Consider the following 21,644-nt stretch of genomic DNA (forward strand, 5'->3'; position numbering starts at 1 on the left):
GCCACCAGACTTTGGCACAGTTTGTTGTGCAGCAGTAGAAAATTAATACTCACGTATTCCCATTATCCAGAGGGAAATAGTTAACATTTTTGTTCTTTTAGATTTCTTTCTAAAGAGGAGAAAATGTATATATTTATATACACCTATGTTAATATGTTAATACACTTATGTTAAATGTATTAAAACATATATACATTTCCTTTTTTTTAAGCAAAAATTGTAATTGTTACCTGCATGGTTTTGATATACAAGGTCTTCCTTTCATAGTCATTTTAACGATCGCAGTTTACTGCATAATATCATAATTAAAATAATTTAATACATAATATTACATGTATTAATTTCTTCCTGTTATAAGCAGTGTTACAATGATGAATATCCTTGTAGCTACATCTTTTTTTCTTTTTAATAGCTAAATTTTGTGCACTTTTGTGTTTTCTTAGGATAATCTACAATTGGAATTTTGATGTCCAGAAATTACACATCTTGTTGACACTTGTTATATATACTTTATAGAATTTTCCTACAGAAAAGTTGTACTACTCTCCCCATACTTTTGGCGACACTGGGTGTTACTGTTTTTCATCCTTTCTAATATGAGGGACAAGAAAATGGTGTGTTACTTTGTTTTACATTTCTTTGATTACCAATGAATTCAACATCTTTTTTATGTTATCAGTCATTTGTTACTATTCTTTAGTGAATTGTCTATTCAGACCTCTTGCTTTTCTTTTTCCTATTGAGATCTTCACGTTTTTGTAATGGCTTCATAAGAACTCACTGTATGTTAAGTATCTCAGCTCTGTCCTATATTGCTGATACTTTCCCCAGTTTGTCATTTTTCTTCTATCTTTATATATGATGTGTTTTGCCATATAATGCTTTTAAGTTTTTATGTAATAAAATCTTCTTGTAATTACTGCCTTTGATGTTAAAGTTTAAAAAGGCCTCAATCTGAGATTATAAAAATCTGTGCCTATGTTTCTATCTCTTGCTTTTATGGTTTTATTTTGCTCTCTGTGTGACTTTAAAAGTTATAGGAGGCTAATTTTCCCCAAGTCGTTATTTACTGTTCATAATAGTATTCTTGTTTAGTTTATTCCTGAGTGGTTATATATTTTCTTATTATTGTGACTGGGATCTGTTTTCCCATCATCTTTTTCAAAGTTATTACTGTTTTGAAGGAAAGCAGTTAACTGTATTTGTCTCATGTGACTTAATTTTTGTAACATTATTGTTTTTTTTTTTTTTTTTGCTTTATCTGCTTGAGGTTTAAGAAAATAATAGTTTTCTCTAAAAACTGATCATTTGTAAGAGTTAAGAGTTCTCCGATATCCATACTTCTGTTTTCTTTTATTGGGTAGAAGTTCCAGAACAATACTAACTGTAACAGCACTGACAGTTAGCCTTATCTTGTTTGTCTTTAATGAAACTACATCTGACGCATCAGTGTTCAGTTCTGTGATTGTTAATTGTTTCAGTAGATCATGTGCAGCAAGTGCCCTTCTAATTACTAGGATAGTAACATTTTCCTCAGGATCAGATGTTGAATTTTCATCAAAAGCCCTTTTAGTACCTAGTGAGATAATCATGGGGTTTTTCTTCTTTTAATCTCTTAGTAGTAGTCAATAGATTTGATAGTGGTGCCGTTTGTACATTCTAGAATGAACCCTTTTGATCATGGTATACTGTCCCATTAATTTGCTACTAGGTTGTTTGAAATTTTGCATGTATATTTATATATTTAATTGGTATTGCTATTTTTTTTTAAATTTTTTTAACGTTTATTTATTTTTGAGACAGAGAGAGACAGAGCATGAATGGGGAGGGTCAGAGAGAGGGAGACACAGAATCTGAAACAGGCTCCAGGCTCCAAGCTGTCCGCACAGAGCCCGACGCGGGGCTTGAATTCACGGACTGCGAGACCATGACCCGAGCCTAAGTCGGCCGCTTAGCCAACTGAGCCACCCAGGTGCCCCGGTATTGCTATTTTTTAACAGGTTTTACCATCAGGGTTATGAATGAATTGAGAAGTTTTATACTGTTTTAGCATAGGAATTATCTATTCTTTGAAGGTACGATAGAAATCATTTTTTAAATAATATGGATCCAGTGCTGTTTGGGGGGTAGAGTTACTGGACAACTGTTTCTTTCTCAATTACTATTCAGAGTTTGTGTTGTTTTAGGTATTTTTCTTTCAAATAGGATTTTTAGTTTTTACCCAGTGTTAGGGTTTGCCTTCCTGGGTATTTTCTCTCTTCTATCACCTTATTTTATGCTTTCATCTTTTTTTTTTCCTTTTTGCTATATTTAATATTCTCTTTCATTTTTCTCCCCTTTATTCACATGAGAAACATACCGTTTTTATCCTAACAGTGGAAACGTTTAAATTAAAAATGTACATGTGCTGCTGAGCCTGGTGGCTTTGTCGGTTAAGCGTCTGACTTCAGCTCCAGTCAAGATCTGATGGCTCATGAGTTCGAGCCCTGTATCTGGCTCTCTGCTGTCAGTGCAGAACCTGCTTTGGATCCTCTGTCTCCCTCTCTCTCTGTCCCTCCCCCCCCCAATATATAAACATAAAAATGTACATGTTTAAACCTATCTTTTAATGTTAGTGGAGTCTCTGTGAAAGGGAAAAACAAACCAAAACAAAACTTTTTTTTTTATTATCTTCTTCTCCAGTATATTAAAATTATCTGAAATTTTGTAGATCCTGAATGCTTTTCCATTGTGAAATGTCTCTTTTAACAATAGAAATTTGGCACTCAGTTTTATAGCCATTTAAATAATAGTTCCTTAGTTACATTTCACTCTGTTCTACCGGTTGATCACTGACCACTGTTTTCTCATTACCACATCTTCCCATTTTGTAATTGTTCAGTTGGTTGGAATATATTTTAGAGAATTTTTTTCAGAAGGGGTATGTGGGTGGTATAATTTCTGAGTGATTGCTTGTCTAAAAAATGTCTGTTTTTTTGCTCTGGAATATAAAAGGTAGTTTCTGTTGTAGAGAAGTATTTTATATGGTTTTGATCCTTTTTTAAAAAAATTTTTTTAATGTTTATTTTTGAGAGAGAGAGAGAGACATAGACTGCGAACAGGGGAGGGGTAAAGAAAGGGGGAGACACAGACCCAAAGCAGGCTCCAGGCTCTGTCTGAGCTGTGAGCACAGAGCCTGATGCGGGGCTCGAACTTACCAACCACAAGATCATGACCTGAGCCAGAGCTGGATGCTTAACTGACTGAACCACCCAGGTGTCCCTGATCCCCCCCCCCACCTTTTTTTTTTAAATAAGTAATTTGTGTGATTCCCCTTGTTAGGTTTTTGTTTTAGTTTTATGAATCGTCAACATTTTGGCAGGATAGGTCCAGCTATGGGTTTGTGTGTGTGTGTGTGTGTGTGTGTGTGTGTGTGTGTGTGTGTTTATGCTTATGAAAGCTATATATGTAAATATATATGAAATCTCTTATGGTACTCAGTGAATTTCTCTGGTGGAAAGTCTCACGTCCCAGAGCTTTTCTTTAATTTTTTAGTTTTAGCTTTTCTATCCGATCAGTTCCTTCTTACTATAACTCCTAGTTGTTCCATGGTTTTAAACTGTCCTCAAATACCTAGAGATCCTACATATTTCTATTAGATAGCGATTCTCAGTGATGATGAAATCTGATAAGAGGGAGACGCACACCTTATGAGTAGGGGTCTTCCTCTGTTCATCTCTTTGTTGGGGGTGGCTTTTCCCCTCCCCTCCTTCTTATGAGACAAGAAGGAAAATCATCTCCCTAGATAGCTTTGTCTCAGCTACAGGTACTATGGAGTTGTGGATCATTTTAGCTCTTGTTTGGAAAGTTGTTTGATACAAAATCATATTAATTACTGTAAGGTGGAACACAGGTGACATTACATCCTGATCTATCTTTCCAGAGGAAAGACAAGGAGAGGCCAAAAAAAGCCCTGCCACGATACGACAGTGCACACTGGATCTCTTCCTTCTACCCCGCGTGTCTTCATTTCTGTCATCCTTTTCTGGTTGGTTTTTTTTTTTCTCTTAGTTTAAGGACAATTTCTTGAGCCGATTCACTAATTAGGTTTACTGCAGCATACAGTGTGCTAGTTACCATCTTCATTGAGTGCTTTGTTATGGCAATTTCGTTTTTCTCCTCTAAGAATGTTCTTTTCATATTGTTCCTTTTTTTTTTTTTTTTTTTTTAATGACAGCCTGTTCTTATCAATGTGGCAGTCCCTTAACTCTCATTGAGATTTTTCTGGCAACAGCTCTGTCTCCTAAGGGGCTGCTTGTCCTGAGCACACACATTGGCTTTCTCCTTTTGAATTGCTGAATATTTCTGTATCCAGTTATTTCCCTCTCTTTGTTTCTATGTTTGAAGGATGTCTGCATTTGTTCTGTAGCTGAGGTGGGTTCTTTCAGAAATCGTGTAGACCCTGTACAGTTTTTTGTTTTGGAATGGCCTCCCTTTGGTAGCCCAAAGCCTGCCGGTGGAATAGCTCCCACCTGGTCCGCCTAGTACATCTGTACTCACAGCAGCTCGCTCCACTCAGTGGTCTTCTGTGCAGTCTGGTAACTGTGCCACACCCCAAGGGCTCCCTACAGTTTCTAGTGACACCATCAGAGACTCAAGTGGATTCTAATTCATCCCCCTGCTTCTACTTCCAGCTCGTAACCAGGAGCCGTTTGTGAGGCTGTTGTGTGTTTGCGGATTGGAGGATTGAAAGGAGGGAAAACATGTTGTGATCCATTCTGCTTTACCTGCATTGCTCCCAGTGAAGCCTTTCAGAGAGCTGGGAGCCTTCTGTGTAATCTAGGGTTGATCCTTAGCCAAACTGGACCACTTATGGTTGTCTAACCTTTTACACCTCCTATATCTTTCTCTCCATCCAAATGCTTTTTAATTTTTTTTAATGTTTATTTATTATTGAGAGACAGAGAGAGACAGAGCATGAGCATGGGAGGGGCAGAGAGAGAGGGAAACACAGAATCCGAAGCAGGCTCCAGACGCTGAGCTGTCAGCACAGAGCCTGATGCGGGGCTTGAACACACAAACCACGAGATCATGACCTGAGCTGAAGTCAGACGCTTAACCGACTAAGCCACCCAGGCACCCCCCGAAATGCTCTCTTAATCCCCATTTCCATCTGTGGAAATTCCATGTATCATTGACCTCCAAGCTTATCTTTATATAGAGAAACATTAGAATGAAGTTAGAGGAAGCCAGGTTTGAGTCCCTGTTCTGCACTTACTCACCTTGAGACCTTGGACAAGTAAGTTACTTAATTAACCTTTCTGAGTGGACTTGCCTTTCAGGAAAATGAGCATAACAATAGTTCTGTCTTCATGAAGCTGTTTTGAAGATTAAATGAGATAACAACATAGTGAACACTGAAAATAAATCTTAGTTTTGTTTTCCGAACCCCTTACAGCATCGAGCCCATGTAGCGCCTCATCCATGCAGGCCCTCAGGTAATGGCGGTTGAATGAATGCAGAGCCAAAGGGCTTTGTGCTGAGTCAGTGGCAGAGCCCAGGAAAGAATCAGGGCTCTCGAGTATCTGACCCATGTTCCCACCTGCACGTGCCGAGTAGGTGGGTCTTTAAATATGTTTCATAAAGTCTCTAGAATGGAGGAGGAAGGTTTTGCTTGGCTGTTTTAATCCCTTCATTGAGAGGGAAAGAGAGAGAGAATTCTCTTTGGTTGGTTAGTTGGATTTTTGAATAATCCGCTGCTTCCTTGTCTGGGTTGGAGTTGTAGAAAGAAATAGCCAGGGATGGAAGCTCAGAAGAGAGGCAACATGGTGTTACAATGGAAAGATTTGATTCCAAGTAGTTGTTGGAGAACTCTTCGTCAGACAGACTCCACAAACGAGTCAGTGAATATGCTCATTCTGCATGTGGTTCTTCTTCTGCCCTTCTCTGGTATGCTGAAGGTGGCATGTCCTCTCCCTCTCAAATTCTCTCCTAATCAGGTAGGAAAATCTCTTCCTTGATTATGTGGCTTTGAATAAACTGGGGGATATGATTACATTTTTTTAGAAGGAAACTTCTGTAATTGTTTCCCTCACTGATATTAAACCATGGGTGTGGGGAGCAAACACCATGAAGTAAATGTACCTTCTAGGAAATTCTCCTCTTTTGTAATTTCCCTTTAGGCCTACACTGCTCAAAATCTTGGAAACTTGCTGGATATGATGTACCAGGAACCAGCACGATGGTCCTACACATTCCAGACATGTTCTTTTATGAGCCGCCTAAAAGTACAGCTGGAGCCCTTTCCTGAGAAACAATTACAGTCCAAGAAGGCGGTACAGATCTTTGAGAGGTCCGTGTACAGTGACAGGTAAGACCCCGAGCCCTCCACTGGGCACAGGCCCCGTGCTCAGCACCGCATGTTTTCTCTTGCTCAGACCCTGCTCCGCTGTGGTTTTGAAAAGTATACTTGGAAAAATGCTGCTTTTTTCTTTTTAAATTTTTTAAGTTTATTTATTTATTTTGAGAGAGAGAACACAAGCAGTTGGGGGTGGGGGGGGGGGAAGAGAGAGAGAGAGAAAGAGAAGCCCAAGCAGGCTCCATGCCCAGTGCGGAGCCCGACGCGGGGCTCAGTCTCACAATGGTGAGATCATGACCTGAGCTGAAATCAAGAGTCGGACACATAAGTGACTGAGCCACCCAGGAGCCCTGAAAAATGCTACATTTTCATTGCCCATTTACTTCTGAAGATGTAAGAAATAGTTACCCATTTACTTCCAGATTAGACAAACTAATTCTACTTCTTGGTGTTCCATAAAGCCTCATGTAGGAAAAAACTACGGGTACACTTGTAAATGTCATGTAATTTTTAATATCTCGAAACACTGCAAGATATGTCATGCAAGATATGCAAAACAATGCAAGATACGGGCTACATATTCCTTCTCTACCCCAAGAGAGAGCCTACTAAGGGGCACCTGGGTGGTTCAATCAGTTGAGTGTCCAACTTTGACTCAGGTCAAGATCTCACGGTTCATGGGTTCGAGCCCCACGTTGGGCTCTATACTGACGGCTCAGAGCCTGGAGCTTGCTTTGGTTCTGTGTCTCCCTCTCTCTCTGCCCTCCCCCGTTTGTGCTTTCTCTCTCTCAAAAATATTAAAATTAAAAAGAGAGAGAGAGCCTACCCTTTATAAAAGCTAAATATGTGAATTATAGGTAGTTGGGCTGTAGATTTTGGTTCTTTTCATTTGTTGGGTATACTACTGCATATTTTTCTCTCCCCTTTCCTAAGCCATGCCTCTTGGACTGGGAAGATGACTTACATACAACAACCCTGGTTGCTTGGAAACATATTCACCATGGGCTTTAGTGAAGTAGGCATATGAGAGACCCCCTCAGAAAAAAGAATACTTGGTTTAGAAGGTATAAGATCTTAACATTTACTTGTAAAGGAAGAGATGAGAACTGATTTTGCTATAGACAGCTATACATTCTAGATGTTTTCTTCAGAGGGGGGCATTTTTGAGATAGAAAAGATAATTCATTTAATCCTAATGGTAACTTAGGGCTTTTCCCCTTTTTTAATTTTCTATTTTAGAGAGCGTGTGCTAGCAGGGGATAGGAGTAGAGGGAGAGAGAGGGAGAATCTTAAGCAGGCTCCACGATCAGTGTGAAGCCTGACACGGGGCTTGATCCCACAACCCTGGGATTATGACCTGAGCTTAAATCAAGAGTCAAACGGACACTCAACCGACTGAGCCATCCAGGCACCCCCAGACCCTTTCCCCTATTTAAAGAACTCGTTCACTTGAGGCACCTGGGTGGCTCAGTAGGTTGGGCATCCCACTCTTGGTTTCGGCTCAGGTCTTGATCTCACAGTTCATGGGTTCAAGTCCCACCACATCAGGGCTCTATGCTGGCAACGCAGAGCCTGCTTGGGATTTTTCTCGCTCTCCCTCTCTCTCTCTGCCCTTCCCCTGCTCACGTGCATGCTCTTTCTCTCTCTCAAATAAACATTTTGAAAACATTCATTCATTCATTTGCTCAAGCACAGATTTATTAAATCCCTGTATGTTCAGACACCAGGCTGGATCCTGGGACTCAGCAGTCAGCAAAGGAGACCCAGTCCCTTCCTTCAGGGTAATCCTACTCTAACGGGACTCTGAGACTGCACACGTGCACACGTGTGTGATGTGTGTCTCAAAGGAGGAACACAAATTGTTTGGGAGAGGGGACGACTGGGAGGAAGAAACCTAAATCTTTTTGGTTTGAGTTAAAAGAAACAAAAGCATGTGTTTTTAGAACAGGGGCCCTGATGCCTGGGTCCTTACGCTTGTTCTTTGCGGCACCTACATGCAGTAGTTCCCTCCCTTAGCCCAACCTTCTCCCTCTCTCCCCATCAACACCAGCTGGGAGAAAGAAGTGCTCATCCTCAAGAAAGATGAGGGTCCCTCGTAAGGCTTATAACAGATACGTTTTTTCTCTTTATAAGATTTTAGTTTCTAAATTGTGACGAAGCTGAAAATATTTTTCAGAAATTGAGTTACAGAAGTCATCTTGTTGTTGCCTTCGGCTAGACCATAGCTAAACCATTCCAGACTGGGAGAGTTGACTTCTGGAGCTCCCAGATTAATTTCTTTACAGCCTAGCAAAGAAGTAGGTATAGTAACAACTACGATGTCTTGAATACTATGCTCCAGTCACTCCAGCAAGCACCTTGTCCTACAAACAGTCAACACAACAATTCCGAGTTGGGTTCTACTGTTAACCTCTTTGTATAGAGGAAGAAATGGGCTCAGGGAGTTTGATGGCTTGCCCATGGTAACGCAGCTTATGAATTTGGGGGCCAGGCTCACACTCAGGAATGTGACACTGCAGCCCATTCTTTTAATCGCAACACTTGCGGCCTTGTGGTGTATACTTCCCTGGGCCATTCGTACGCAAGGATTCTGAATTTCATTTTCCCAGAAGTGGCCAGTTGCTAAGCGTTGCCTTAGAAACTGGTGTTCACTGTTTAGGATGTAAATTGTGTTTTGTATCAAGATGCCTGACGTTTGAAAGCAGAATTGACCCTTCTGAAGCAGTGGGTTTCTTGTTAGCTCTGATCTCCTATTTACCAGATGCTCCTTTTGTTGTGGAAGTAAGCAAGGCTCAAGCTAGCTTGATTTTTAGATTTAGCTTTCTTGTACCTGGATTAGAAGCTCAGCAACAGAGGAAACGAGTAAAGAAGAGCTCATGTGTGCTTGGGGGAAGGTCTGCTCTCTTGGTAGTACTGTAGTAAGTGAGAAATGCATTTCCTGCTGCATGGGTGACCCCACTTCAGTACGTTTCCTTCTCCGCTTGTTAGCTGTATGAGAGGATGGCTCAGCAGCCTTGGAGACCCAGAAGCCCTCACAAGCCCTAGGTTGGTTTTTTGTTTGAAGGCTTGCTACAATAATAATAGAGAAATCTCAAAAGTTTCAGTTTTCATGCACCATATGCTGTATGTTCTGACTGGCTTCCAGCAGGGAAAATTGCTAGCAACCAATGATATTCTTTTCCAGTGCCCCTTTTCTTCCAGCGGATCAGTCCTGTTGGAGAGCTGTGATTTTGGCTTCTAAAGTCTAGATGCTATTTCCCATCTTGCCGTTGGACAAGGAAGGAGATCTAGGTTAAGAATTCAGATTTCTTAAAGATTGATGAGGAGCTAGAAAGGTTAAGTGGTTTGAACAGATGTGGAACAAGTTGGTTATTGATTTTTCTCCTTCTCTCCCTTTTGCCTTTTATTCTCTTGCCCATTCTTCTCCCCTCCCCCAATCCCACTTACATTTCCAACCAGGTATATCTTTGCAAAGAATCTTTTTGAAAATGGTTCCCTCAGTGACATCGAATGGCATATCTATCAGGACTGGCATTCTTTTCTCCTGCAGGAGTTTGCCAGCCGGGTCAAATTACATGGCTTCATCTACCTCCAGGCTACTCCCCAGGTAATGCAGAACTTCAAGCCTTAAGCTTCCCAGCCATATGAAACCTGAGAGGTGACATTCTCCAACCCCTGATTTTCTGGTTGGAGAAATTAGATTGTGGGTATTATCTGGAACATGGTGGGTAGAGGGTAAACACCCTCCCATTCTGGCATTGAGTACCCCATTTCCCACAGGCTTCTGCAGTAGAGGGCTAAAGCAAATGACTGAAAGGGACTCTCTCAATGTAGTAACAACACAGAGAAAATTGGGAATTGTCTTTATCACTCAGGGTTTGCAGATTGGCTCCTCTGACCAGGTTACCTGTACTCCGTTGCCTCAACTTTCCCTTCTCTCCAACTGGGTCATCCATCAGAGTCTGGGGCGGTCTTGATGGTTTCCTGAATAGGATGCTGGGATGCAGTGGAGAGTTTTCTCACCTCACCCTGATACTACTGTAATTTATAGCTGCCTTTTTGTTGTTGTTGTTGTTTTGTTTTGTTTTTAAATTTTTTTAAATGTTTATTTATTATTGAGAGATAGACACAGAGTGTGAGCAGGGGAGGGTTAGAGAAGGGCGGGGAGACACAGAATCTGAAGCAGGCTTCAGGCTCTGAGCTGTCAGCACAGAGCCCAACGCGGGGCTCGAACTCACAAACTGCGAGATCATGACCTGAGCCGAAGTCGGTCGCCCAACCGACTGAGCCACCCAGGCGCCCCTATAGCTGCCTTTTGAACCTTGAGGATGGACTACAGAAGTTACATTTTATGACTCTCTGACTTGGACCCTGGAGCCAGCCTAGTATGCAATAGGGTGATATCATAGAAGGAGCATCAGGAAGGAGAGTCTTTGACTGGCAGTGACCCTGGACACCTTTCCCCTGGAGGGGTCCTTGTCTTTTAAATCCAGTGGCTGAGACTAGTGGTCTCCAAGGGCTCTTCTGGAGTGGGATTCTGAGTCAAGGCTGGAGGTATTTTTTGAGAGGTGTGTTGTTCTCGGCTTTTGAGACATATGTAATGTGTAGTCAAATACCAGATATACTGCATAATCTTAGGAGGAAAGCTCCTTTCTGATTAGAGGCCATGCTTTTTATTTTTTTGATTTTATTTTTTTTAGAGGCCATGCTTTTTAGAGATGGGACTGAGCCTTGTGGACAGGGGCAGGCCTGAGAGCAGACTGAGCAGTCAGAAGATAGGTAGGAGAGCCCATCACACAGGCTTGCAGGAGCTGGAGAAAAGGCCAGCAAGAGTCTTCCTCACTTGCTTGTGCCCTTTGGAATGACTGAGAAGTGATGGTGACGGTGGTGGTGGTGATGATGGTGGCCGCGGTGGTGGCGGCGGTGGCGGCGGTGGTGGTGGTATGACTGACACACCTTCGTGGAGAGACTAACTGAGCTCCTTCAGCAGGGGTGGAATGAGGGGGGTTGTTGAAAAAAAATGAGGGGCTTTGAAGGTTTCTTGCAACTTAATGGTAGAAAAAGCAGAAAAGCTTTAAGACTGGTTGTGAATTTTGATGGTCTTTTGATGGTTTTAGAGCCAGAGACCCAGGAATGCTGATATCCTTCCCCAAAGTCACCCCTGACCCCCTCCTGTGAGATTCAGAGGTGACCATATCCGAGGGAAGAGACGTGAACACGTCTGCATGTGAAAAGCCATGCGAGTGCCCAATACTGTAGTACAAAGCCCTGGGAAAGAAATACTGAGTTTAGAGCATGTGAGATGGACCTCAGTAGGGCATTTTGCTCCTTTCTACCTGCTCTTCCTTAAATTCTAAAACACAAGCAAGCCAACCTAAAAAACAGTCAAAAGAGAAATGTCTGTTCCTCAGTGTCCCACCCAGCCCCATGGAATCAGGAAGAGAGTGCAGCCCTGCCGGGGACTGTCGGCAGCATGGAGCTAGTATGCCGGAAATGCCTGGTGCCTGTGGCACCCAGGCTTGGGCTTGGGAAGTAGAGTGGCCAGACCCACTAGCGGTCACAGTTCAGTGTCCAAGCAGCCTCTCTTCCTGCGGTGGTTGGTCAAGGGGGCAGATCAGCAAGAAGGTCCCCGCTTGCTGTGTGCAGCTACACCGCCCTTCTTACATTCAGGTGTGTCCTTTTGTGAGGACTGATACCAAGAGACACAGGTCTAAAGAACTGTTTGCATATGACTTTTGAAGAAAAGAATTTGTTGAGGGGCATCTTGGCGGCTCAGTCAGTTAAGCGTCTGATTCTTGGTCTCAGCTCAGTTCTTGATCCTACTGTCATGGGTTCAAGTCCTACATTGGGCTCCGTGCTGGGTGTGAAGCCTACTTAAAAAAAAATTGATGTAGCCGTACCAGTAAAATAAGAATTTTGCCAAATGTTCGAAGTAGGAGTTTACCTGTTAATCACGCTCCTTGGAATTTATACCATAAATATGCTCCCAAATGGGCACAATGGCTCATGTGCAAGACAGCAGTGTTTGTAAATAACAGATTATTGGAAACAACCCAAGTGGTCATCAGTAGGGATCAGTTGAATGTATTGTGCTCTATCCATACATTGGAAAACTCTAAAGCCATAAAAAAGATTGGAAAATACTAATCGTTAAGTGAAGAAAAGCCAGCACAGGGGATGTAGTGGGACACCTTTTACAAGTATGGTGTTTTTTTAAAAAGTGGTGGTAAGAATGTGTATATGCATAAAATATTTCTGAAAGTATACAAAATTAACATTGGTTGCTGTGGTATCGAGAACTGGGCAGCTAGAAGTTGGGGGTGTAAAGCTGTGTGATGGGGAAGGGAGGAGAACAAGGGGAAATGTCTTGAAGCCATCAGCAGTAAGGGTGGGGTGTATAGGCAGAAAGAGGAAGAAGAAAGCAGGTTCATGGTGAAAGAAAGTAGAAATGGAGAAGATGAAAGCAGGAGAAAAAGGTTAACAGAGCCAGGGAGACGAGGGCAGAAATGGACTCAGCGAACGGCGGCAGGCAACAGAGTTTTCACTGACCACTGGCTGTGCCAGCCCGGCGCTCGGCCCTGAACAAGACAGACTCTGGCTCCCAGCCGCTGTGCTCTCAGACCTCCCTGTACACGCCTCCCTCTGTCTCCTGAGACAGCTGAAATGCCACCGGCGGCCTGTGTTTCCCCAGGGCCTGGCACAGCGCCGGCTCTCCGAGTGGTGCTCGGGAGCTGGTACTAGAAGTAAAGGGGGGGGGGCCCTGCCTCCTCCAGGGAACACCTCTCTGACTCTGGGGCACAGCTGCTCCCTCCCTGATCTGAACTGCTACACTGAAGAAAGATCCAAAGCTCACAGTTTAGCACTTGATTCATTGTTTTGCATGTTGGTTTACCTATTGTCTAAGTAAATTATAAAATCCCAAGGACAAGGACTTCATCTAAGTTTGGGATGATAGTTGATTAGGGGAAAAGATTGGCGAGAAGGAATGGGTGCTAGAAGCATTAACGTGTCAGATCTGTCTCTTAGTCAGTTTGAAAAGTTGGACATAAGCTCATAAATGAAATTTGTTTACATGATTTCGTCCCCTTAGAGGAAGGGCTGAGTGAGAGGGAAACAGCAAGGACTCTGTGCGTCTTTGGGAGTACTGTGTGCTTCATTTGCAGCTAAAGTTTACATTTGGGATAAAGTTTTTTAAGTGTTTGAAAGAGGGTAGCTCTAGATCAGTGGGCTACTCCACCTGTTCTTCCCAGGACAGGTGACATTGAATGATGAAATGTTTGCCATGTGGAAAGAGGAAGGAAAGCAATCAGGCAAAACAAAGATTTGGAGCAAAAGTCTCAAGGTGGTAAAGAGCTCGGCCTGTCCTGCGGGTCCGATCTGGCTACTGGCACTGAGTCCAGGGAGGTGCTAAGGATGAAGGTGGAGAGGTAGGGGGGACGGCCAGCATCTGGGATGGCCTTGTGCGACAGGTAAAGGAGAAGAAGACATTCTCCGAGCCAGTGTGCTTCAGACTTTTCTACCAGGTGAAGGCAGAGTGGAATCATGCACTCTCTGGAAAGGGGGAGGGAAGGAGAGTTAGTCTTAAGCCTCACTTTTTTTTTACTTCTTTGTTTTATCTTCGACCTGGGCAGAGTTTGCATTCTGCTGCAGACTCAGTGAGTGAAAGGATATGAAAGTCGTGTTTCAGATTTTCCATTTTGTAAATATGCTCCTCATGCTTCCTTGAACCTGGGGCTCTGTGGCTGTAGGTAGTACCGAGCCCAGGAAGTGTTCGCAGCAAGGAGCACACCGCCACTCTCCTGCAGCACTCAGGAAGGGTGGGTGGAGGGGTCTCACTGGGAGGAGAGAGCAGCTTTGGCCAGGAACTTGACATGCATTACCTTGGTGAGTCCTCACCAACTCCCCATGGGGTGAGTGGAGGGGAGGAGAGGGAAGCCCACAGAGCTTGCACCACTAGTACAAGGCGAAGACAGGAATCGAATTGTGGGTTTTCTGACTTTAAGGCCTGTGCCGTTCCCATGCACTTCACCGCCTCCATGGTGAAGTGGCCAGAAGGCTCTTGCCACCATCTGAGTGAGAGGTGATAAGGACCTGACTAGGACAGAGGTGAGAGAGATTAAAGAGAATTTAGGGACTTCCTGGATGGGATTGGGAAGAAGAAAAAAAAGGGTTGATGAAGTTTGCCATTAACCCTGTGATTGAATAAGAAAACCAGACAGTAGAAGCAAAGTCATGGCTTACTGTTCTCAGGATAGACATCATGAGTTGAGTCAGAGAGCCCCTGAGGACTGCATCGTCACAGCCAGGATAACACATGAGCTCAGCAGGGCCTGGGGATTGTCTTTTAGGTTTGCTGGAAGAGACTACACCACAGGGCCAGGGAAGAGGAGAAAGGAATTGAGCTGGCATATCTCGAGCAGCTTCACAGTCAACACGAAGCCTGGCTTGTTCACAAGACAACCAGGTAAGCAGAGAAGAGGGCAGCACCACACAGACACCTGCCTCCCTACAAGCCAGTTGCCCAAACATGAGTTCAGCACGCAGCCCCATAAGAAGGTTGAGAATGTACCGAGTGGTTGGAAATGCCAAGCATTATCCAACTCAGAAACTTAAATGTTAGATGTAATCTATATGCTAAGAGACTTTTTATTAGATTCTGTTTCTCACCTTTTTTGTTTTTTAACATTACCCTAGATTGAACATTGTGATTGAGGATAGTGATATAGTTAGCTCAGGGTGAAGGTCTGAAAATTTCTGGAGAAATTGTCCTTCTTACTAAGTTGACAGTCCTAGTTTTGGCTTTTCCTTCCTTTGGGCTCGGCATGCTGTCCACTGGAAATGTGTAGGGCTCTGACCTTCCGTATCCATTTCAAGACTAAAGAGAAATTTCAGCCTTCCTCTTTCTGGCCAACTTTATTAAACTCGTTTTCAAATTGCTATTTACATGCCATTTCATTGAGAAGCCATGTGACTTTAGATCTCTTCTATGGATTACTAAGACTTGGTGAGTATGTGAAGGTTGGCTCAGCTTTCTTTTTTCTGTCCCCTAAAACGTTCATGCTTCTTACAAGGCTCCACTTTGAGGCTCTGCTGAACATTCCAGTGCTGGTATTGGATGTCAATGATGATTTTTCTGAAGAAGAAACCAAACAAGAAGAACTCTTGAAAAAGGTGGGGAGGATCTTAACTCCTGCATCTTGTGATTTTCCTCTATTGCGCTTTTGTCTTTGCTTCAGACTTCAGAATGATGGTCTTATGCTTTGTGCTTCAAATTGCATTTCACACTCCAAAGCCCATGGGACCTTGTACATGTCACAAATATAATCCCTATTCTCTAAAGTATTTTGGGCTAATAATTGTTAAATAATTGACTTCCCAGCTAACTTCCTCCTCAAAGGTATTTTAGAACTGGGGAAATACAATTTATGGATTCTATTCCCAGCTCTGCCACTTGATACTGTATGACCCTGAGCAGGTCCCATTTCTCCCCCATGCCTATTTTCCCTTCCTCACAAAACCTCGTGGGCTCGGCTACATATGCAGTGTGGGTGGACTGTTGTAGAGTGCTAAAAATGGGAAATATAACTTTTGGTTTTTCTCTTTCGCACAGGTAAACACCTTTGTAAATAATCTGTAACCAGTCCCGGGATGTTCTGGTTCTCTGAGTTTCTAAAGCTGGAAAAATCCCAAGTCATGCACCTTTCCATCGCCTTTTGCCCCTAGAGTGCTCTGACACTCAGGTGCATGGTTTGGGTTAGCCTTCGACTTTGCAGTTACTGTCTTTTATGTCTCAAAGGCTTCTAAAATAAAGTGGAAGTTTTGCTTATTCTGTTAATCCAGTTGTTGGTTTATCCCTGTGCATATTTCTTGGAGCCCGCTCTGAATCTCCCTCTAGATGAGCCATTTTCACCTGAGAACAGCCATAGCTTTTCTCTTGAATCCTTCACCACCTAGACTTCCCTGTGTGCTCACTTGTTCCCTCTGATGCGCCTGGGCTGGGATTGTTCCCAGAACTCCCATCCAAGCCCTGCCCTGGGCACGAAGGAGGGAAGTACAGAGGTTCGGGAGAGTGTGGACACTCAGTGCAGGCCCCCAGCACTAGGGAATGGAACCCGAACTCCAGGATGCTCCTGTCTCTTCCCATCCAGCACTTTTGCTTGGGGGTGTGGGGTGCTCTGACCTTTGTGCTAGAGCTGAAGAACCTGGGCCAAAGGAAGATGGAGGGAGGGAGAAAACAAATCATGAGCCCAAAAGTCCCAGCATCTTGCATTTAGGATTCAGTCATCCTGGCACTCTGGCCTGCCCTAAATATACCCAGTGAGTTTCAGGTGATCTTAATGGAGTGACTGTGCTGGAAAAAGAATTTTTTGTGCTGCACTTCAAGCTCCAAGGACAATTTATTGTCAAGAGAAAAATGCATGGCTCCGTAGAATCGAAATGCTCCATTGCAAGAAGCCTGCAGCTCCATGAATCCCTGCACTGAGCCCTTAACAGTCGTGCAGGCACACAGGAAAACGAATAAGCTCAGAAGTCAGCGTCCCAGGAGACAGAAACCTGTGTTTCTCTTTATGCTTGGGGAAACAAGCATGAGATTGGCTTCTGACAAATGTGTGCTGTCGTGAAATGGAAGCACAGCATTTCTTTATCATACTTAAATTTTTAACACTTTTATTGAGATACAATTCACGTACCGTACAATTCACCTAATTAAAGTGCACAATTCAGTGGTTTTTAGTATGGTCGATAGGGTTGAGCAACCATCATCATAGTCAATTCCAGAATGTCTTCAGCACCCCGAGAAAAATTGCCAACCAACTAGCAGTCACTCCCTGTTCCCCATCACCCTTACTTCTTCCACCCCAGTGCAGCTCTAGGAAGTCACTTTCTGTCTCTAGATTTGACTCTTCTGGAGATTTCATGTAAGTGGAATCACATAATATGTAGCCTCTTGTGACTGGTTTCTTTCAAGGTTCTCCACGGTCAGCCATGTTGTAACATGCATCAGTACATCGTTCTTTTTTGTGACGAAATATTTCATTGTATGGATATACTACATTTTGTTTATCCATTCATCTATTGATAGACATGTGGATTCCATTTTGGGGCTGTTACGAATAATGCTATGAAAATTCATATACAGATTTTTAGATTTTAAATTTTCTTGGATATACATCTAGGAGTGGAATTACCAGGTCAAATGGTAACTCTGGAGGAACTGTTAAACTCTTCCAAAGTGGCTGCACCATTTTACATTCTCTGCAGTGATAAATGAGGGCCCCAGTCTTTCCCGGTCCTTGCCAAAATTTGCTGTCATTTCGATTATAGCCGTCCTAGTATCCTATCCTGGTTTTGATTTACATTCCCTGATGGCTAATGATGTTGAGCGTCTTTTCATGTTACTATTTGTTATTTGTATTTCTTCCTTGGAAAAATACCCAAATCCTTTGTGCTTTCTTCAGTTATTTGGCTTTTTATTATTGAGTTGTAAGAGACTTTGGATATTCTGGGTACAAGTTTTTACCAGAGACATGATTTATAAATATTTTCTACCATTCCCTCGGGTGTATTTTGATAGTGTGCTTTGAAGCACAAAAGTTTTGAATTTCGACCAAGTCTGGTTTGCCACTTGGGCTTTTGGTGTCACGTCTAAGAAAGTTTTGAACAACCCAAGGTGACAAACATTTGCTCCTAAGGTTTCTTCCAGGAGTTGTATAGTTTTGGCTCTTCCATTAGGTCTGTGGTTCATTTTGAGTTAATTTGTGTGTGTGGTGTAAGGATTGACTTCGTTCTTTTGTATGCGCATATCCAATTGTCCCACCATTTGTTGAAAAGATGATTCTCTTTTCCCACTGAATTCTCTTGTTAGTGTTGTCGACCCACTTGTTCTTGTGTTTGTTTGCCGCTTCAGGCTTTGGACAAGACCAGGGATGAACATTGAATGGTAGGTACGTTTTAGAAACTCAGTGCTTTTGGTTCTTTAGCTTTGAGGGGCCCGAATGTTTAATTCCCATTTACATTTTCAGGAACCACTAATGTAAAGCCAGAATAAGAGCACTGGGACCCCACCCTTCATTCGTTTAATCAGTCATCAAATACTTGTGAGTATCTCCTGTATGCTAGAGACCAAGGAGATAACAGCACAGCGGAGGCAGGCTGTCATAACCTTGCAGAATTCGCCATCGGATGGTGAGGGTGAAAGAGCAGACAAGTAATTGCTTATGTGGTGAGCGGTTCAAAAGGAAACATACGGGTGTTCCGTGGGGGCCCATGACAGAAGGAGCCAACATAAGCTGGGACAGCCCCCCCTAAGAAAGTGGCAACTGTTCCGAATTTTGAAGAATTAATGGGGCAGGGTATTCAGGCAGAGAAAAAGTCACGTGCCAATGTCTTTGTGTGAGAATGAGGCATTAGGCCCAGCTTCTCAAAACCACATAAGGCTAGTGGGTTTAGAATTTAGGAATACACTCCTATCCTTCACCTTCTTCACTTAGAAAAAGCCTGAAAATCTAGAAATTCAGCATTTCTTTCCCTGCATAAACTTTGCCCTTCAGAATGTGAATGTTCCGGGGGTGCCTGGGTGACTCAGTTAAGTGTCCCCACTCGATTCTGGCTCTGGTCATATTAACACGGTTCATGGGATCAAGCCCTGCATTGGGCTCTGTGTGCTGACAGCACGGAGCCTGCTTGGGATTGTCTCTCTCCCTCCCTGTCTGCCCCTCCCCCCTTTCAAAATAAATAAATAAACTTAAAAAAAAGAATGTGAATATTCTGTAAGATAGCACCGTGGACAGTCTACCTGGGTAAAATAATTTGCCATTTTCCAAATTGGTAGTGCGATGGTCTAGAGAGACTGTTTTAATGAGGACCTTAGCATTCGAGGAGGGACAGGTCTGGGAGGAGTGTTTAAACACGGAGACCCAGCACAGCACAGTCACACCAGGCCGGTGACTGTCCCACTCCCTTGTAGGCTGTGCTCCAACGTCAAATAACTTAGATTAGCACATAAAAATAGAGTTCATTCTCACTTGTGATGTGGTAAAACCTGCTCTTCCCGAGCCAGAATATTACCTTGATGGGTTTGTAATGTGAATTGAGATTGTGAAAGTTCTCAAACTCTCCGGCTTTTAGCGTGAAAGGAGAAGGTGGTGGTTTCAGGGGAAAGGCTGTTTATTTTATGAAAATGCTAGAATCACAGGACGTTGAAGCAAGGGAAGAACATGTGCTTTAAAACTGAAAGACTGCTTACCCTTCAGCCTTCACTTTTAAGGAGTGGGCAGTTTAAATCTGGACCACTTTCTCCTTGGAGCTTTCTCCTTGGTCTCTTCTGTGTTCCGCTATTTGGTCCCTCCCTTTCTGTGTCCTTAGCTGACTCCTCATTTCCTCCTCTCCTCTCAAGTGTTGGCGTCCCCAAGGCACCCTTGGTTCATTTCTGTCTTTACCCACTGTGCTGAGTGATCTTGTATTCCTTTTTTTTTTTGCTGCCATATCAAGTTACCACAAATTTGGCTTAAAGTAGCACAAGTTTATCTTCTAGTTCTGTAGGTCAGAACTCTGACGTGGATTCTCTGGAGGACAATCTGTTTCCTTACCTTTTCTGTCTTCTAGAGGCTTCCCACATTCCTTGGCTTGTGTCCCCTTCTTCCATCTTCAAGGCCAGCAACTACGTCTCTGACCCTTCTCCCGTGGTCACATCTCTCTCTGACCACAGTCAGGAAAGGTTCTCTGCTTTAAGGCAGAGTACTCTCCCCATCTCAAGAGTTTTAGCCTTAACTACGTCTGCCAGGTCCCTTTTGCTATTAAGGTAACATATTTACAGGTGCCGGAGATTAGGGTGTGGATGTCTTTGGAGGGCTGTTAACTCACCCTTGCGGAGATCTCAAACACCATCATAGCTCCTACTGTTATCATGGGGTGAGTACTTCTTAAGAACTTGGAAATGTGGAAAAATGTGAATCATTTGCAATAGCAGAGGGAATAGTGCAAAGAACTGTATCCCCATTACGCAGACCCAGTCAGCCTCAGATCACCAGAAACAAGCCTGTAGTTTGACAAAACCAGATTTTTTAATTCATTGTGATGAAAGGGACCTCACCAGAGTAACTATGGGTGTCTTACCAAACGGGAAAAGAGAGAATTAAAGGATCTGGGGGAAGGATAGAGTTTAAGTAAAAATGTAAATGAAGCAGTGCTTTGATAGGCTCAGAGAAAAGCAGATCTCCGTATACGGGAGTCAACGCCTGGTCTGAACTGCACTGCAGGCCCAGGTTCATTTCCTTCAAAAGTACAAAGTGAATGTTGTGTTCAGAAGCCCCTTATCTGAAGCTCCAAACCTGAATTACAAATCAAGACCGTTTCTCTGTGTCAAAGTGACTTAGATCCTCCCAGCAACAGGAGGGTGTTTCATTTTTACTGATAAAATTTCAAACGGCAAACTTTCTGACGGTCCATCATTTCAGAGAACAAGGTGAGCTCAGTGACTCAGAAAGCAGTAGCCACGCAAAGAAGGGGGTGGTTGTGACACTAGCAGCAGCGTGCCCTTGGGATGGTAGCACGCCTTTTGTTTTCTTAGTCTGAGCTAATTTTTACTTTCTCACCCACTTCAGTTATTTATTCAGGGCCAGTTTTGTGTCACCTGTAGCCAACCCACCACTCAGATTGTTTTGAAGCAAACCCCAGACTGGAGGGTGACGTTTGAAGCTAGATCCGTGTGGACTTCTGGGTGTCATTACCTGGATCTCCCTTCTGCTCAGTGTGTGCAAAACAGAGTTCTCACCCCACCCTGCCCCTTCCCCCTCCCCCGGGACAACAAAGCCTGTTTCTTCACGAGGTTGACCACATTAGAAGCCTTGGAGTCATCCTTGCCCTCCAGCTCTCTTCCAACCCCTTTCTCACCAAATTCTGAAATCTCTCAATCTCTGAAATCTCTCAAGTCTTCCTGCACCTCATTGTCTGCTCTCTAGTTGAAGGTGTAGTGGGCATTGCAGTTGACTCCCCCAAATGCATTCACCCCGCCTCCTTTTTCCTAGCGGTCACATGGCTCCCTTCCTCGCATGGCCATGTCAGGAGTGGCTACGATGCTCACTCCTTACCCTGCCCGCCCATTGCTACTACCAGCGACCATCTGTTCCCCAGGCCACCTCACCTTATTCCCGGCCCTTATCTGCAGTTTCACTTCCCGCAGCTCGGTTACCAGCAGTCAGCCATTGTTCTGGAAGCAGATGACCCTCCTTCTGACATCTTGAGGGAAAGTCCGTAGTAGCCTATTGCTGTGTCATAATGCCTGTCATTCACCTCACTTCGTCTCATC

At 43.5% G+C, this 21,644-nt stretch overlaps 1 protein-coding gene and 1 long non-coding RNA gene across 8 annotated transcripts in view; one reads left to right on the plus strand and one right to left on the minus strand.

Moving 5' to 3' along the window:
* DGUOK (deoxyguanosine kinase) overlaps positions 1–16,172 on the plus strand; it is a 29,133-nt gene extending 12,961 nt beyond the window's left edge. For 3 of the 6 annotated variants that reach the window (XM_015064040.3, XM_027072179.2, XM_053200777.1), the window contains 5 exons: positions 6,162–6,349; positions 9,797–9,944; positions 14,686–14,801; positions 15,409–15,508; positions 15,948–16,172. In XM_015064040.3, coding sequence (XP_014919526.1) covers positions 6,162–6,349; positions 9,797–9,944; positions 14,686–14,801; positions 15,409–15,508; positions 15,948–15,974 — 579 coding nt within the window. In that variant the 3' untranslated portion in view covers positions 15,975–16,172. The other 3 variants (XM_053200776.1, XM_027072177.2, XM_027072178.2) reach the window with 3 other exon arrangements.
* Positions 11,041–14,729, minus strand: LOC113603168 (uncharacterized). 2 transcript variants are annotated; one of them, XR_008289411.1, is made up of 3 exons: positions 14,579–14,729; positions 14,218–14,428; positions 11,041–11,605 (listed from the first exon to the last, which is right to left on the minus strand). It is a non-coding gene; the product is annotated as an uncharacterized LOC113603168 (long non-coding RNA). The 2 variants fall into 2 exon arrangements; XR_003424708.2 differs by having other exon boundaries at positions 14,218–14,432; positions 14,579–14,716.
* Positions 16,173–21,644: the final 5,472 nt, after the last annotated feature.

Source organism: Acinonyx jubatus, chromosome A3 (genome assembly GCF_027475565.1).
Source record: "Acinonyx jubatus isolate Ajub_Pintada_27869175 chromosome A3, VMU_Ajub_asm_v1.0, whole genome shotgun sequence".
NCBI lineage: Eukaryota > Metazoa > Chordata > Mammalia > Carnivora > Felidae > Acinonyx > Acinonyx jubatus.